The sequence below is a fragment of the Erythrolamprus reginae genome, chromosome Z, assembly GCF_031021105.1.
Source record: "Erythrolamprus reginae isolate rEryReg1 chromosome Z, rEryReg1.hap1, whole genome shotgun sequence".
Classification (NCBI taxonomy): domain Eukaryota; kingdom Metazoa; phylum Chordata; class Lepidosauria; order Squamata; family Dipsadidae; genus Erythrolamprus; species Erythrolamprus reginae.
Window position 1 is genome coordinate 114,696,346 of NC_091963.1, and position 17,828 is coordinate 114,714,173.

Below are 17,828 nucleotides of genomic sequence, written 5' to 3' on the forward strand. Positions count from 1 at the left end.
GGTTTAAAAGGCAGGCAAGCCCTTGAAGCCATGTGGAGTGTTATCAGTTTGGAGTGGCGTTATCCTGTCTTGTTTCTCGGTGTCTCTGTTCCTGGCTTGTGGCCCAGCAGCTTTGGAAGACCCATGGGAGGTGTAGGTCTGCTATCTACAGCCTTGGCTTGGCAGCAAGAATTCTGTATTGCTGCATGGACTTTTGCCTTCATGGATATATCTGAAGATACAGCATTTTCCTGTTTGTAAGTACATTTTCTGTTACCTGTGTTTTTCTTGAATTTTATAAAACTGCCTTTGCCTTTTACCAGTGTGTCTGGCTTCTCTTTTTGGGTGGGTATTGGCTTCTGGAGTGACCCAGACAGAACAAATAATAATAATAATAATAATAATAATAATAATAATAATAATAATAATAAATGGTCAAGATTGAATGATTCTACTTAAGAGCCAGTATTTTAGAAAAGGCTCCAGTGTTGGGAAAGGTAGAAGGAAAGAGAGAAAAAATCAAGTACTGTAGATGATATAAATGAGTATCAAGTCAATGATGTAACTGAGTAGATGGACTCAGCTACAGTGACATAAAATAACAGGTTACAGACAGATTATCTTGGATATTAGAAATAAAAAACAACATGATAGCAATTTCATCCTCAGCATCATCATTATTGTCATTTATTTATACAAAGTAGTATACATTCTATAAATGAAATTAAAAAGCTGTAATGGCATAGTGATTAGAATGCAGTACTGTACCTTTCTTCTGCTGACTGCCATCTGCTTGCAATTTGGCAGTTCAGATCTCACCAGGCTCAAGGTTGACTCAGCCTTCCCTCCTTCTGAGGTCGGTAAAATGAAGATCCAGACTGTTGGGAGTAATAGGCTGACTCTGTAAAACCACTTAGAGAGGGATGTAAAAGCTCTGTGAAGCGTTATATAAGTCTAAGTGCTATTGCTATCAAGTGTTCTTATGTGAAAGGACAATTTCTAGTCCATTTCACTACATTCACTGCCGGAATGGCAAAATTCAGGCTGTTCTAGCTTCAATTTTGCCTTAGTTCATGATTTTGTTCATGTAAAAGTGATATACATATCATTGCATGACTGAAGTTTCCTTTTGTCTTTAACCGCAAGAGCAGGAGGACATTCTACTAATATTAATCCAGCCCTTTTATAAATAATAATGTTACTTATATTTATTTATTTATTTATTTATTTATTTATTTATTTATTTATTTGTTTGTTTATTTGTTTGTTTATTTGTTTGTTTGTTTGTTTGTTTGTTTGTTTGTTTATTTATTTATTTATTTATTTATTTAATTCAATTTTTATGCCGCCCTTCTCCTTAGACTCAGGGCGGCTTACAACATGTTAGCAATAGCACTTCTTAACAGAGCCAGCCTATTGCCCCCACAATCCGGGTCCTCATTTTACCCACCTCGGAAGGATGGAAGGCTGAGTCAACCTTGAGCCGGTGATGAGATTTGAACCACTGACCTTCAGATCTACAATCAGCTTCAGTGGCCTGCAGTATAGCACTCTACCTGCTGCGCCACCCCGGCTCCATTTGTCAGCTGGTGATCATCAGTAGCTTGTTAGATACTTTTGATATGAGGAGCTCATCTTCCAGTATCATGTAGACATTCTCCTTGAATATTTATTTGGTTTTTGTGGCTGAACATGGGAGTGGCTTGCCATGAGCTCCACTATATTCTATAGGCCAATGTTTCCCAACCTTAGCAACTTGAAGATATTTGGACTTCAACTCCCAGAATTCCCCAGCCAGCAAATGCTGGCTGGGAAATTCTGGGAGTTGAAGTCCAAATATCTTCAAGTTGCCAAGGTTGGGAAACACTGCTATAGGCAATGCCATTTTCAAGACTAAAGATTATTGTTCTCCACTTGCTTCTAACTCCTTGTGATCTAATGGACTTGATTTCACCAGGATTTTCTGTCTATAACTTTTTGAGTTCTTACAAACTTATTTGTAAGTCTGCAGAGAGGGGCGGCATACAAATCTAGTAAATTGAATTGAATTGAACTGAAAATTGAATATTCCTGTGCCACTGGTAATAGCTACTTGACTTTCAGTCTCTTTTTTTTGGTTATCTTAAATTTTTCCAAGTATATGGACTTCTCCAATGACCCTTGTTTCCGTATTATGTGTCTGAAATACCATTGTTTACCTTCATTGTTAGCTTCATATATTTTCCATTGAGTATCCTAAAAGATACTTTTAGTTACTAGTTCAGCAATGTCATTTTATAATGTAACTTCTTCCTGTTTCCTACTTAGACTGGCCAAAACACCATGAGATTAATTACTACTTAATTAATCAGTCCTCATTCTCTGCTGAAGGAGAAGGAATTGTGTTTAATTATTGGCATCCAATTGTTATGTATTTTCCTCTGATTTAAAATTGCAAAATAGTGCTAAAGGAAAAATAATGAGATGAAACTAGTAATGAAAGTTATCCTTGTGAAGAAGATAGAGGAATAATTATGGGCTAATCAAAGAGCAACAGGGCAGTACCCTGATGAATAGGAAGCAATTATAGGGGTAGAAACTAGAAGGAGGAAGCTCCTAATTCAAATTCTGTAGACTGGAATTTGCCTAATGAATACTGTTTTGCCAGTTCACACTGGACAAATTGCTCATGCAAACTGCATTTTAAGTGGAGGGAAATGGTCGTAAATCAAATCTGGAGAAAACATGAGTGCAATAAGTTGGCTATTAAAACAGAATTAATAAAAGATGGCAATTTCAAGCAAAAAGGTAAATGTACATGTGCATTAAAAAAAAGATTACAAAAATAACATTCTGGTTAACGTGTAATTAATCTTAGGGTTCGTGATATGTCATTTTTTGCTGCTGCATGGAAAAGCAATGGATACATTCTATAAATAAAATTAGATAACCGATTTAAGAACCAAAGCTGCAGTAACTTAAATTAATTGCATGATCTAATTATGCACCCTCAGTTAAGGCTCAGCTATAGCTATTCCAGAATTCCGAATCTCTGCTGCCTTGATGAATTATAAGGACGAACTGCCTCTTGGTTTATGGGGATTCTGGGCAAAGTACTTTTATTTATTTGGTTAGTTAATTGTTTGTTTGTTTTTATGCTGCCTTTATTATTTTTATAAATAACTCAAGATGCAAACATACACAACATTAACTTCCTTCTTGCATTTTCCCCACAGCAACAACACCAGGCTTGTATGGTGAGTTGGGCTGAAAAAGAATGACTAACCAAGATTACCCAGGTGGCTTTCGTGCCTAAGGCAAGACTAGAATTCACAGTTTCCCAGTTTCTAGCCTGGAGACTTAATCACTTGACCATACTGACTCACATGTCTCATTTGTTTTCTCTGGCCTGTCCTTGTTTGGGTAACTTTGCAGGAAGCAAATTCTGGAGTTGGTTGTTCTTTTCACATGTTCCTCCTGTGATAAGTCCCCTCCCTTGGAGGCTAGAGTACATGCCTCTACATATAGTCTATCATTATACAGTGGCACCTCTACCTAAAAACACCTCTACTTATGAACTTTTCTAGATAAGAACCGGGTGTTCAAGATTTTTTTGCCTCTTCTCAAGAACCATTTTCCACTTACAAATCGAAGCCTCTGAAACTGTAACCGGAAAAGGTGGGGAGAAGCCTCTGTGGGGCCTCTCTAGGAATCTCCTGGGATGAAACAGGGCTGGAAAATGCAGGGAGAAGCCTCTGTGGGGCCTCTCTAGGAATCTCCTGGGAGGAAACAGGGCCAGAAAAAGCAGAGAGAAGCCTCCATGGGGCCTCTTTAGGAATCTCTTGGGAGGAAACAGGGCCAGAAAAAGCGGAGAGAAGCCTCCATGGGGCCTCTCTAGGAAACTCCTGGGAGGAAACATGGCCGGAAAAGGCAGTGAGAAGCCCCCGTGGGCCCTCTCTAGGAATCTCATGGGAGGAAACAGGGCCAGAAAAGGCAGGGAGAACTCTCCGTGGGGCCTCTCTAGGAATCTCTTGGGAGGAAACAGGGCCAGAAAAAGTGGAGAGAAGCCTCCATGGGGCCTCTTTTGAAATCTCCTGGGAGGAAACAGGGCCTCCACCCTCCCTGTGGTTTCCCCAATCGCACGCATTATTTGCTTTTACATTGATTCCAATGGGAAAAATTGTTCTTCTTACAAACTTTTCTACTTAAGAACCTGGTCTTAAGTTTGTAAGTAGAGGTACCACTGTATTTATTTATCCAATATCTATTCTGCCCATCTCATCTAAATGACTCTGGGTGATTTACAGACAAATTATGCATTTCCAGTGTTAATATACTTTTAACTATAATTAATTATACTTAATATAATTTTCTGGAGATAAAGTGAAAGTGCTGCCGTCTTTACCTCATTAAAATATTTTTGGCCTGTGAGGGCAGGTAAAAGTCCAATCTGGAGGGAGGAGAAAGGAGCAGGAGATGACGTGGGGTGCATTTTAATTTTCTACAATCCTTGATAGCTACATCCACCCAACACTCTCAGAGTATCAGTTATGGGAAAGATTAAAGGGGTGCTAAGGTAAATGGGTACTGGCAGCTCCTAACACATGCCAGATGCTGCCATCAGCTCTGTCATGGCTCCTGGAGAGAGTTCAGCTGTGGGAACAGAAAGCAGAAATGATGTTTCAGAATTGGCAGTTCAAATTATATTAGAAAAGCTTCAGGTAGTCATCAGGAATCAAGACTGGCTCAAAGACAAAATTGAAAAAAAGACAAAATACAAAAAAAAAAGTATTATATACAGACGATGGGCTCTCATATTGCCAAATTCTTACCATTTATCAAAGAAAAAGATGGTAACAGTATAGATAGTCCTTGACTTATAAAAAATCATTTCGTGACTGTTCAAAGTTACAACAACACTGGAAAAAGTGAATTATGACCATTTCAATTCAATTCAATTTATTAGATTTGTATGCCGCCCCTCTCCGAAGACTCAGGGCGGCTCACAACAATAATAAAAACAATATAATAATGGAACAAATCTAATAATAAAATGATATTTAAAAACCCCAACAATTTAAAAACCATACAAAACATACATACCAAACATAAAATATAAGAAAGCCTGGGGGAGGATGTCTTAATTCCCCCATGCCTGGCGATATAGGTGGGTCTTGAGTAACTTGCGAAAGACAAGGAGGGTGGGGGTCGTTCTAATCTCTGGGGGGAGTTGATTCCAGAGGGCCGGGGTCGCCACAGAGAAAGCTCTTCCCCTGGGGCCCGCCAAACGACATTATTTGGTCGACAGGACCCAGAGAAGGCCAACTCTGTGGGACCTTATCGGCCGCTGGGATTCGTGCGGTAGAAGGCAGTTACCGAGATTTTTCACACTTGTGACTATTGTAGCATCCCCATGGTCACATGATTGACATTCGGACTCACATATATGATGGTTGCAGTGTCCCAGAGTTCTGTGATTCCCTTTTGCGACCTTCTGGCAAGCAAAATCAATGGGGAAACCAGATTCACTTAACAACTACGTTACTAAGTTAAGAACGTAGTGATGCACTTAACAAATGTGATGCAAAAAGCTGTTAAATGGGATTCAAGATTGACTCAGCCTTCCATCCTTCCAAGTGAGTAAAATGAAGATGCAGATTGTTGGAGGCAATATGCTGATTCTGTAAACTGCTTAGAGAGGGCTGTAAAAGAACTATGAAGTGGTATATAAGTCTAAATGCTAAATGCTAATACTTTAAATCTCACTTAACAAGTTTCTCACTTAGCAACATAAATTCTGAGTTCAATTGTGGTCATAAGTACTAAAGTACCAAATTGTGGTCATTATTACCTGTACTAAAGGAAATCTAAAGATCCATAGATCTGTAAAGTTTTGAGGGAGTTGAGCTAATGTCAGACCAAGCAAAATTCCCAGTTCATTTTGCATCCTATCCTAATACTTGGAGGAAAAAACAGGTCTTCACAATCTTCCAGATGGTTGAGGTTAAGGATCTCTTAGAGTCCCTCAAAAGGAATGGGATCGCTACCAAAAAGAATGTATCTCTGAACTCTGTGCCGGGATGATTGTTTGCAGTATTCAGTATGTTTTCGTTGAAAAATCTCAAGCGGCTTATCAGCGTGATTGGGGTGTAAGTGATGCCTTAATTTATTTGGCTTCATCCTGTCCACTGCCAACATTTTTAGACACAGTAAACATACCGGAGTTTCCTCATCTCCCATCATAGTCACAGTGAACCCAAGCATTACATACATTTCATCATATTTTCTCATCTTAGCTTTCGGGAGACTTATATTTGTCTCATTATCTCCGTCTCTCTCCTCCTTTCTTTTCATCCCTGTTAAATATTTTCCCATGGTGTCTCTTAAAGCTTTGTTATCTGCACTTCATATCTCATACTATGTGCTGTGTGCTATTGTTCAGTGCAAAAAGACTCCTGATTCCTGCAACAAAAAACACGCCATGTTCCCAGGGGTCATGTGCCCCTTGGCATCGCTCTGTACCCTCCCCCCCCAGGGTGGAGGGCTCCCCATTATTTGAGAAATGCTGGTTTAAAGAATGAGTCCTGGAGCATATCCATTCTCTCTAATCTAATGCTGTAGGAATGAGCTGAAACCCTGAAGGAGAGGCAGTCCCATTAACAGCCTGGTCAGTGCAATACAGTGTTCCCTCGATTTTCGCGGGTTCGAACTTCGCGAATAGCCTATACCAAGGGTTTTTTTAAAAATATTAATTAAAAAATACTTCATGGCTTTTTTCCTATACTATGGTTTTTCCCACCCGATGACGTCATACGTCATCGCCAAACTAATCATTTTTGCAAATAAATAACAAAAAAAATAATTATTGTTAATAAATAATTATGTTTATAAATATCAGGATCATTAAATGTCTTATTCAATGGTGAGTACCAGTAACAATGGTGAGTAAATGGTTGTTAAGGGAATGGGAAATGGTAATTTAGGGGTTTAAAGTATTAAGGGATGGCTTGTGACACTGTTCATAACCAAAAATGGTGTATTTACTTCCGCATCTCTACTTTGCGGAAATTCGACTTTCGCGAGTGATCTCGGAACACATCCCCAGCAAAAATCGAGGGAACACTGTATAGGGCTTTAAATGTGATAATCACATCTTGAATTGCACCAGAAAATAAATGTAGCTCATGCAGCATGTGCCAATTATTTTTTATCAGTTTTGCAACTTTGAGATAATATTTTAAAAAGGCACCCATGTAAAACAACATTGCCGTAGTCCAAACAGGAAGTGACTAGGGCTATTCTAAGCAAGACTGCCAGGTCCAGGAATTGATGCTGTTAGATCTTATTTATTTAACCACAAGATCCACAGGAGCTAATTCATGGGAAACATACATGAATTGTTTCCTGAAAAAATTGGGGAAAGACAGGAAGACCTTTCTGGTCTTCAGGGCGGGAAAAGCCTTTTCATTGGCAGATGAATGGTGTGACATTGAGTTAGTTGTTCACTCCTCCATCCAGATGGAATCCCTAAGCTTTATGAGCCTGTAAATCAAAATCACAGCAGTCCCCAGCAGACAGAGCAATCTCTGGGGAGGAAAAGAAACAGCTGTTTGTCAATTAAGCCATATCAGGTCACAGAGCAAGAGGAGAAGCAGAGTCTGATCCTTTATTCAGAAGAATGGATGTGGTATCCTCCTTTCATTTCACCCTGTCTTCACGGTCTTACACGGCATCTGCCAGTGGAAGTGGAATTTTCTACAACCTTCTGGAGATCATTTCTATTGGAATTTACAAATGTGTTGTTGCAGAAAAGCTAGAAAGAAGAGGTATAAATGCAAACTTAACTTTCTGTTTGCAGACTTAACTTTGTTTTTCTTTAAGGAAGAAAGCCATTAGTAAATTTTATTGATCTTAATGTTTCCCTTAATGATTGGGTATAAGGAGAAATTAGCTACGCTATAAATATGCATGACAGAATAACAGAGTTGGAATGGACCTTCGAGGTCTTCTAAGATCAAGAAAATAAGAAAACATTTTTAAGATAGGAAAAAAGAAAAAGAAAAGGAAACAAAAATTATTGACCTCAGTATCATAGGGTTTCCTTTCCCTTCTAAATAATTCCACCATCTCAAAACATTGTTTCACACATTGCCTTTTATTCTTTAAAATTTCCACTTTTATTTTCTTTTTTAAAGCACTCATCAACTCTGTGCTACTACAACTTTCACAATCTTCGCCTATCTCTTGACCCATGACTCTATATATTTGGCTTGTAATCTGATTCTCATTTGTTCACTCCATGTAATCAAGCAGCTTCCTAACGATTGAAGAAGTACGTAGAGCTGGTTTGGCCATGTGAAGAGATTTCTTTCATGTTATCTCACTTCTGCAGGTATGGTGGGAGACAGGTGTCAAAAAAAGTCAACCATATAATCAAAGGTTTGCCTCTTTTTTACATGCTGTTTGCATTCTTTCCACTTTCCTTTCAGCATCTATTCATCTGTGTTCCTGTGTTATTTATTTATTTATTTATTATTTGTTTGTTTGTTTATTATTTATTTATTTATTTATTTGTTTGTTTGTTTATTTTTGTCCAAGACACAATAATACACCATGAAGGTAGTAGAGAACACCTTCAAGAAAATAAAATTAGAGAAGGAAAAGAAGAGAGGGTATAGGATAAAGTAAATCGATGAGAGAATAGAAGAAAGATATAGTTATAGAAGAGAAGATATATGGGATATAGAAGAGACAATAGGACAGGGGATGGGAGGCACACAAGTGCACTTATGCCCGCCCCTTACTGACCTCATAGGAATCTGGAGAGGTCAACCGTGGACAGTCTAAGGGTAAAATGTTGGGGGTTAGGGGATGATACTATGGAGTCTGATAATGAGTTCCACACTTCAATAACTCTATTACTAAAGTCGTATTTTTTACAGTCAAATTTGGAACGATTAATATTGAGCTTGAATCTGATATGTGCTCTTGTGATGTTGTGGTTGAAGCTAAAGTAGTCATTGACAGGAAGGACATTGCAGCATATGATCTTGTAGGCAATACTTAGATCATGTTTAAGGCATTGAAGTTCTAAGCTTTCAAGGCCCAGGTTTGTAAGTCTACTTTCGTACGGTATTCTGTTACGGGGGGAGGAATGCAGGGCTCTTCTGGTGAAGTATCTCTGGACATTTTTGAGGGTATTGATGTCTGAGATGCAGTATGGGTTCCAAACAGATGAGCTGTATTCTAGGATGGGTCTGGCAAAAGTTTTGTAAACTCTGGTAAGTAGTGTGAGATTGCCAGAGCAGAAGCTATGTAGGATTAGATTAACAACTCTTAGGAAGTGCACTGGTACTGAAGGATTTTTTGAAAATTATGCTTAGTGGTTCAGCTATAGCAGAAGAGAGATTTTTTAGGAAGTATGCGCATAGACCATCTGGTCTGACTGATAGGGAAGGTTTAAGGTCACATAATGCTTTTTCAACTCAGTCTTCAGTAAAGTCTATAAGTGTTAGGTCGTTGAGAGGTTTTCAGGTGTGATTGCTGAAATTGGGGAGGAGCTGTTACTATTAACAAAGACAGATCCAAAGAATGAGTTGAGGAGGTTAGCTTTGGATGTATTGTCATGGTATTCTTTGTCATTGGGTCCTTTGAGCGGTGGGATATGTCTAGAGTCCTTAAGTTTGTTATTGACAAAGTTGTAGAAGGCTCAATTAGATTTGGTGTGTAGGAGGTTTTCCTCTTGTTTGCAGTGGTAGTTGAGACATTCTGCTTTTATTTGGTTGCATATGCTTTTATAACGACTTTTGAAATTGGCTACTTGTCCTTCTTTGTTTTTTCACCAGAGAGATTTTTGTTTGTTTGTAATTTTCTTATTGAGATGGGAAGGTTGTTTTTCTTGTTGGAGGTAGATGTTAGTGGTATGTGAAGTCTGATCATTATTTTCACCTCGAGCAAGAATGTGTTGTAGAGTTGCAGTTAGAGAAAATAGTTTGCCAGTTTAATGTTGAGATATGGGCTTCAATGTGTTCATAGTTCGCTTTTTTGAAATTGAATTTCGGTGTCGCATTCGTTGGGTGGATCTTAGTGTGGCTTAGGTTGAGATTGAATTTTATCATGTTGTGGTCACTGTTGGAAAATGGTTCTTTTATTTGTAAGCCATATATTGCACTTTTGCTGTTGCAGAAGATGAGATCCAGACAATTATCTAGTCTAGTATTGCTAGTTACCAGTTGGTCAAGTCCCAGGCTGGTGACGGTGTTATGTATAGTAAAATGGGTGGGTTCCATGCTACATTCATTCAAGGTCCAGTTAATGTATGGCAGGTTGAGGTCTCTGAGGAAGATGATGGGCTGTGGGCAGCTTCTAATACTTTTCTAATTCTATTAAACTATTTTCTAGTACTTTTTAATAAAGGAGTTATATTTTCTCTTCTTTCATGACCATGTGAGTGGCTGGCTGGAGCATGCTCATGTAGCTCAACTTGCATAAGCAGCAGGCCAGTGGGCATATGCATGGCTTTATTGCATGGCCCTATTCCAAGACCAGCTGCTAGTGCAAGTTAAGTTTCATGCCTGCACATTGGTCTGCCATTCGTGCAAGAACTACATGTGCATGTACACACACTAGCCCACCTCTTGAATGGCCAAGTCTGCCAAGCTGCAAAATTTGGAGACTGCTAGAGGATTTACTTACTTACTTACTTACTTACTTACTTACTTACTTACTTACTTACTTACTTACTTACTTACTTACTTATTTAACTTGTCGTACAAATATAGCATTATAGTATGTAATCTGTAATCTTAAAAGGATTTAAGATTACAGATTAAAATAGAGATTTTTCCATTTCTTTTTTTTTGTCTCTATGTGTTTTCTTTTTCCTTTTCTTTTTCCTTTAAATTAGACATGTAATATTTATTGTGTAAGAGGTTTAACACAAAAGCTATATATTTGTATTGTTTATATATTCCTCTTCTTCAAATTTTCTCTTGTTCATTTTTAAAATGTATATATATTTCTTTTATTTTTATTTTTCAATAAAGATTTATTTATTTTTTAAAAGGACTTAAAATTGATTACCATAAGAGTCAGGATGGTTTTTTTTCAAGATGGTTGGATTCACAGCTTTTGTCATCTCTTTTGTTTTATCTAACACTGGTTGTTGATTTTGGGTTTTCTTTTAAACCTGCACCTTATAATATTTTACTTATTATATGAATTTATATTTCTGATCTGCTATCAAAAAGTCCCTGTGTTAGGGTAGAAAAATCTGACCCAGAACCATCCCTGGACCTTTACAACAAGCAACGAAACAGTTGAAGATTAATGAGCTCTTCACCTCAATGGTTTTGACTGAAGAGTTAATTACCTGGAATGCTGTGAACAAATTCAATATGCTATGCCAGCGATCAGACACAACACCAAATACTGCTCTCCCTAATGAGACAATGGACTCCTTTGCAGTGGTGACTTCCAGAAAAATACAATTTCTAGGAAACGCAATGACCATTTTGAAGCTAGCATAAGTCTTGACACCCTTGGCCGTGATATGCATAGCCATAACTTGTCATTCCTATGCCTGGAAATTGTTTCTCCAGCCATGTCCATTTCTCCAATCCTCTCACAGCCAACCATATTGTTGAAATTGGATATTGGATGAACTTACTCATTGAGCTAAGTCAGTGTTTCCCAACCTTGGCAACTTGAAGATATTTGGACTTCAACTCCCAGAATTCCCCAGCCAGCATTGGGAAACACTGAGCTAAGTCATAACATAACATAGCCACTGCAGTAGTAAGGTAGGGTTTCTAACTGAACATGGGATTCAATCCAGCCAATGTGGTTTAATCACCAAGGCAAGGTTAGCACTATAAAACATGGGTTAGAAATGAGTGAATGCATCCCAAGAGTTTGAATTTCATGCCTGACTTTTTGAAGCTTGGGCATTCTCCTAGCCCTGGCAGCAGATGCTGCTTCTAGAGAGGAAAAAATGTTTCTCTGCTAGTAATTATTGTGGAATAAATTTATTGCATTCAAAATTAATTTAAAATGATATTTATCCTCTATATACTTTATTTTCATTGACAAAGCAGTTGACGCCAGGTCCAGTCTATTTATAGCTACTGCAGGTGACAAACAAATTAAAATGGGCTTTTAAAAAAATGATTCCTAAAAATTATCCTGGGCTTTGGAGTTGGATGCGACCAATGTTCTAGCTTGATCTAATGTCAGTGAAGCAGTTGGAATTCTGGACAGAACATTTGATATGTGGTGGTTAAAGGATTGACCCTGGTTCCTTGACCCATTAGACAATGAAGATCAATGGTCAGTTGCCATTGTTTAGGCCAATCTCAGAGGGCTGTTCTGAGGACAGAACGAGGAGAAAATCCCCAGATGGCAAGGGGAAGGTGGTGAAAAAAGTATAAAATAATGGCCACAACTGTGTGGTCGAAGTCATATTCTTTTCTTTAATAGGTATAATGCATATGACCCATACAAATGAAAAAGAAAAGGGAAGGGGCTTTGATCATCTGGTCGCAGCCATGAACGTTCCCAAAGTAAAGTAGTTATAGCCTGTCATTTGTGTCTCAAATGAGAACTCTGGCACATCCAAATAGGAGTACTATATTCCGAATCTACGGAAAGGGGCGGCATACAAATCTAATAAATAATAATAATAATAATTCCACTTTGCTTCTGGGGTTGCCTACAAAAATGTTCAGAAACTAAAGCTGAAGCCACATGCAGCAATCTGTGATGTCTTGCATTTGTCATTTTGCTTTTGTTTCATTTATATTATATTCCATTTCATTTACACCTCCAATTTCTGCTTATGCAGTATTTACCCTTTGGTAAATAGCTGAACCACAAATCATATTCCAGAAAACACTTCTCACTGTTGTGGTTGGCTTGCATCTGGCTCCTTTGATCACGGACTTTGAGGAGAATGAATCAGGTCTGTCTGGGTATCATAGACCAATGTGGTTATCAGAGGAATTGGAAAGTGAGAGTGAGGGAGAGTTAGGGCCTGGGGACCCTCCGGAGGCTGCAGAACCCCCAGCTGTGGCGATGTTGGAGTCAGATGAGGAGATGGATATTGTGGACCCAATATTAGATGCTAGAGTAAGAAGAATGTGAGGGAGACAAGAGTATCTCCAGCAACGAAGATCTAGGCATTGAATATTTCCATGCATAGCTTGTTATCACAGATAGTATAAAAGGGTAGGATGATGAGAATTTCTGGTGCAGAAGTTCAACATTCCTATATGGAGAGAGAACTAGCAGCTGAAGAGTTTCTCTCTTAAATCCTTTTGCAACCCTGCAATCCTACTTTTGGAAGACATTTGTGAGTACCTGTCCACTCTGAGAATTAATGACTTGAATTTATGACTTTCCTTTGGCCGCTTGTTATCAGCTGTGCCCATAACAGTGGACTTTTGGCAGTCGAACTAACATTGCTCAGATTTCATTGCTGTTTTCAGCACATTTCTTTGTAAATAGACAAATAGACATAGTGACTTTGCTTTCAAGTCTTCATTGGGGCTTAATTACTGCTAATTAACCAGGCCAGACAGAACATTCACCAGATGAAATAAGGCATAAAATGGGGTCCACTTCTAGAAATTTGGACAACACAATTACAAGGAAGGTTAAGTGACATAGATGAGTTGAAAGCCATCCCTCTTCAAGTCCTAAAATGTAAGGAAAAGGGGATCCTTTTTCTAGAGACTATTTCAATGTCAACAACTCTGAGTAAAATGCAGGATAATCCAACACATCAGGGAATCACCATATTTCATGTAGTTTGGAGTGAAGTATTTGCAGTGAGCCACCTCACCTCCATCCCCCCCTTCTGAAACTAAGTTTGGATCAAAACAGAACTACTGGCATTCTTCCACTTAGTCTCTATAGTGCTGGTTTTTTAAAAAAAAACTTTTCTAAAGTCCTTTTCAGGCATGATAAACTCTAGTGGAAAGCAATATAAAGCAAAGAACTTAAAACTTTTTTTGTTAGAGATAAACTTCTGTTCACACATCATGTAAATATCACTCCAGAAAGATTGGGATGGAACTGGGCACTTTGAAAATCAGAATTTGATCATTGGGACCTAACCACAGGCAAAGATGAACGGGATAGCAGCACATCAATCTCTGTATTCTTTCTTTAGAACAAACTATATTATATCCATGAGTTTCCTTCTAATTAATCATGCCCACATTTCGAATGTTGATGTATACTGAATTGCAACCAGCTTAAACTTGTGTTTGAAGTGTGCCCTTACTACTCAACCCTGCCAAAACCACCCAGGCATTTGCTATCCTGGACAGAATTGGAGAAAATCTGCATCGAAAATGTTTTGTTAGTTTTTTTAATTGATTTTTGGACCAGCTTCTAAATATTTCTCAGCTTCTTTAGGATATTGGCATCTGTGGCTTATTTCCTCCTCTTATTCCCATCTTTGGAAAGGGGAAATGGAATTGGAATCAGCTTGAAATGGCATATTTCTTACACTTTGTGTTTAGGATTTCTCACTAGGAAGAATGAGAAAAAGAGCGGGATGCACAGATCAGGGATGCCAAATTTCTCTTAACAAGAAACGCATGTAGTTGGAAATAAACTTGCCAAAGGATCGACTTAGGGAATGAAACTTCTACTTAAAAGCCCCAGACCTTCAGCTTGTGGTGGGAGGATGCTGACAGTAGACAGATTATAAACCTATCCAGGACCCCCCCCCCCAAAAAAAAAATCTGACCTGAATCAGACATTACAATTTTTTTAAAGGACCATAAATGGTTTTGCATGTTTATAAAGAACTATTAATCATATCAAAGTGACTAGGATTAAATTGTTAAAATAATTATAATCATTTTGCAAAGTTAGGACAGTTATGCCCAACCCTTTTTTATTATGCTTTTATTTTTATGGATTAAGTGAATTCTATGTTTGTTTGGTGAAGTCAGTTTCGTGTAATAGTTAAGACATCAAGATAAAACTGGGGGACTGTGAGTTCTAGTCCTACCTTAGGCAGCTGGGTGAGCTTGGTTCAGTCATTTTCTATCAGCCCTAGGAAGAATGCAATGGCAAACCACTTTTGACAATCTTGCTAAGAAAACTGCCGTAATCTGTCCAAACACTTTCTGAGAATTAGTCAAAATGGAAGGGAAAAAAATAATACCTGTTTGCTTTTGGCTATACAGTACTTCCATACTAAGCAGGAGTAGTCTTTGTTAGTAACTGGAAGGAAGTCACATACAAACACATTGCTTCCAAACTTCAAGGACTGCAGGTATAAATTGAAAGTCAAAACATCCCAGAGGAAAATCATTTCTATAAGGCTGCCAATGAAACTGCTCACCTGTGACTATGGAATCCCTAGGAGCTTGGCTCAAATCAGAAGGAAATGCTAAACGTTCTTAAATAAGGAATTAGTATACAGACTGGGTTGACATATTTCGTATGTCATGAGTATTTGTTAGGCTTAGTCTATCATGCAAGGTGAAAAATCAACCATTGTGTTTTATCAGCCATGGTACATGACAACATGGTACATGACAACAAATTGTATGAAACCAGACTAAGCTGGTTCTATGGGCAATGGTTAAAAAAACCCATGTTTTAACATGATAAACTAGGGGGGGAAAGCTTTTCATAATTTATAATTCTTTTCAAAATATTATATTTATACAGATTTTTATAGTACAGTGATACCTTGTCTTACAGACTTAATTGATTCCGGGACGAGGTTCTTAAGGTGAAAAGTTTGTGAGACGAAACAATGTTTCCCATAGGAATCAATGGAAAAGCGATTAATGCATGCAAGCCCAAAATTCACCCCTTTTGCCAGCCGAAGGGCCCGTTTTTGCACTGCTGGGATTCTCCTGAGGCTCCCCTCCATGGGAAACCCCACCTCCAGACTTCTGTGTTTTTGCTATGCTGCAGGGGAATCCCAACAGGGGAATCCCAGCATTGCAAAAACGAGCGCTTCACTGGCAACAGAAGACCGGAGGTGGGGTTTCCCAGCGAAGGGAACATCAGTGAAATCGCAGCATCGCAAAAACATCAAAGTCCTTGAAACCCCACCTCCAGACCTCTGTGTTTTTGCGATAGTGCGATTTCACTGAGGCTCCCCTTGCTCGGAAAACCCACCTCCGGACTTCCGTTGCCAGCAAAGCACCTGTTTTTGCCCTGCTGGGATTCCCCTGCAGCATCACAAAAACATGGAAGTCCGGAGGTGGAGTTTCCCATGGAGGGGAACTTCAGGGGAATCCCAGCAGTCCAAAAACGGGTGCTTCGCTGGCAACGGAAGTCCGGAGGCCTTCCGTCAGTGGCGGTGGGTTTGTAAGGTGAAAATAGTTTGTAAGAAGAGGCAAAAAAATCTTAAACCCCGGGTTTGTATCTCGAAAAGTTTGTATGACAAGGCGTTTGTAAGATGAGGTATCACTGTATATTGTTTTCAGTCTTGTCTGTTACAATGTAGGAATGTGCCTCATTTTCATGAAATGCATATTTAATATATTTGTTTTCTTAGTACACCATTTAATGAACTGCATTGTAAAATCTGGAGAATCACACTTCTCAAAAGGAAAGGCTTCTTAATGTGCTCTTATGGAACTAGGACCATGGGAACATTTTAAAAACCATTTAAATGTGTTCTTGAGAAACCTGAAGAGGGCAGTTTGCACTCACAGAATTAAGATCAGATATTCTCTGTGGCATCTGGCGACAAAGTGCTGAGCTGGGTAGGCTCCTATTGAGACCCAAGCAGGCAGTATTTAAATGAATACATCCTTTTCCCCATGTAGTGAGAGGCCATTCAGGAAGAAATAGAATGAACCGAAAATGGTCAACTAATGCTAAGGGCTGGATAGATGAGCAAGATAAAATTTTACCCATTGAAATGGGGAGAGAGGGAGGGAATGTGCAAACTCAACCAGACCCATTATATCCATCTGTCTTTCACTCCCCCTTCACCTCCATCTGTTGAGCTAGTAACTAAGCCCAAGTTACTGCATTGCTGTCAAGTCTAAAGGCATCTATTACTGTTAAAATAGTTGAAAATCACGAGAAACATTTTAAAAATTTCAGGTTCTCCCTAGCTGGCAAAATTTTGTAGTTTAATCATTGGTATAGGATAATTTCTCCAGCTGGTGCCCTCTAGTTAAAATTCCCAATTCCCAGTTCATGGAAAGAGACAGCTTGGGGAGGCTGGCACTGAATTTTCAGGGAGTGGAGGGAATACGGTATTAGATGCAAACACTGCACTGCATTCAATGTTTACTCATAATTCTGGTTGTGAAGTTATGGAAATGAGATAGTCTTGCTGTCATTTGGGTAACTACATTTGAATGGGTGCTTATATCTCTCAAAACAAAAGATGAAATACATTAGCCAAAGCAACAGCATAGATTTGCATTACATTTACAGATATTTAGTGATGGATGTTCATGCAGATTGCAAATTAATTATTCCAATTCAAAACAAAATAACAATTTATCTCATTGCAGTGGGGAAGATTGAGATGAAGTACCTGCTTGCTTACAGTTATATGCAAAAGTTTAGCTCCCCTGGGCAAATTGTACTTTTAAATGAATTTCTAAGCGAACAGAAATTGACCTAACTTCCACATGGTGCAGACATAACATGTACTCTTTTTGCAAATTCCGATGCATACCTATTTGTGTGAGGTTACTTACAGATTCTAAATAAGAATTTTTTTAAAAAAAGGTCATTCCTTCTTCTGTGCTTTGTAACATTTCCGTTGGCAGAAATAGCAGCTTCCAACATTTCCTGTAACCAGCAAAGGGTTATTCTTTCTTTTTTGTTCTAGAATTCTTCTAGCTCAGAAGTGTTCTTAGATCTCCTTCCAT

General features: G+C 38.6%; 1 protein-coding gene across 1 annotated transcript in view; it reads left to right on the plus strand.

Moving 5' to 3' along the window:
• The first annotated feature begins 4,562 nt into the window (after positions 1–4,562).
• Positions 4,563–17,828, plus strand: part of NXPH3 (neurexophilin 3) — a 101,554-nt gene continuing 88,288 nt past the window's right edge. Inside the window, exons 1-2 of the mRNA XM_070728280.1 lie at positions 4,563–4,811; positions 12,844–13,083. Coding sequence (XP_070584381.1) covers positions 4,563–4,811; positions 12,844–13,083 — 489 coding nt within the window. The remainder of the gene's footprint in view (positions 4,812–12,843; positions 13,084–17,828) is intronic.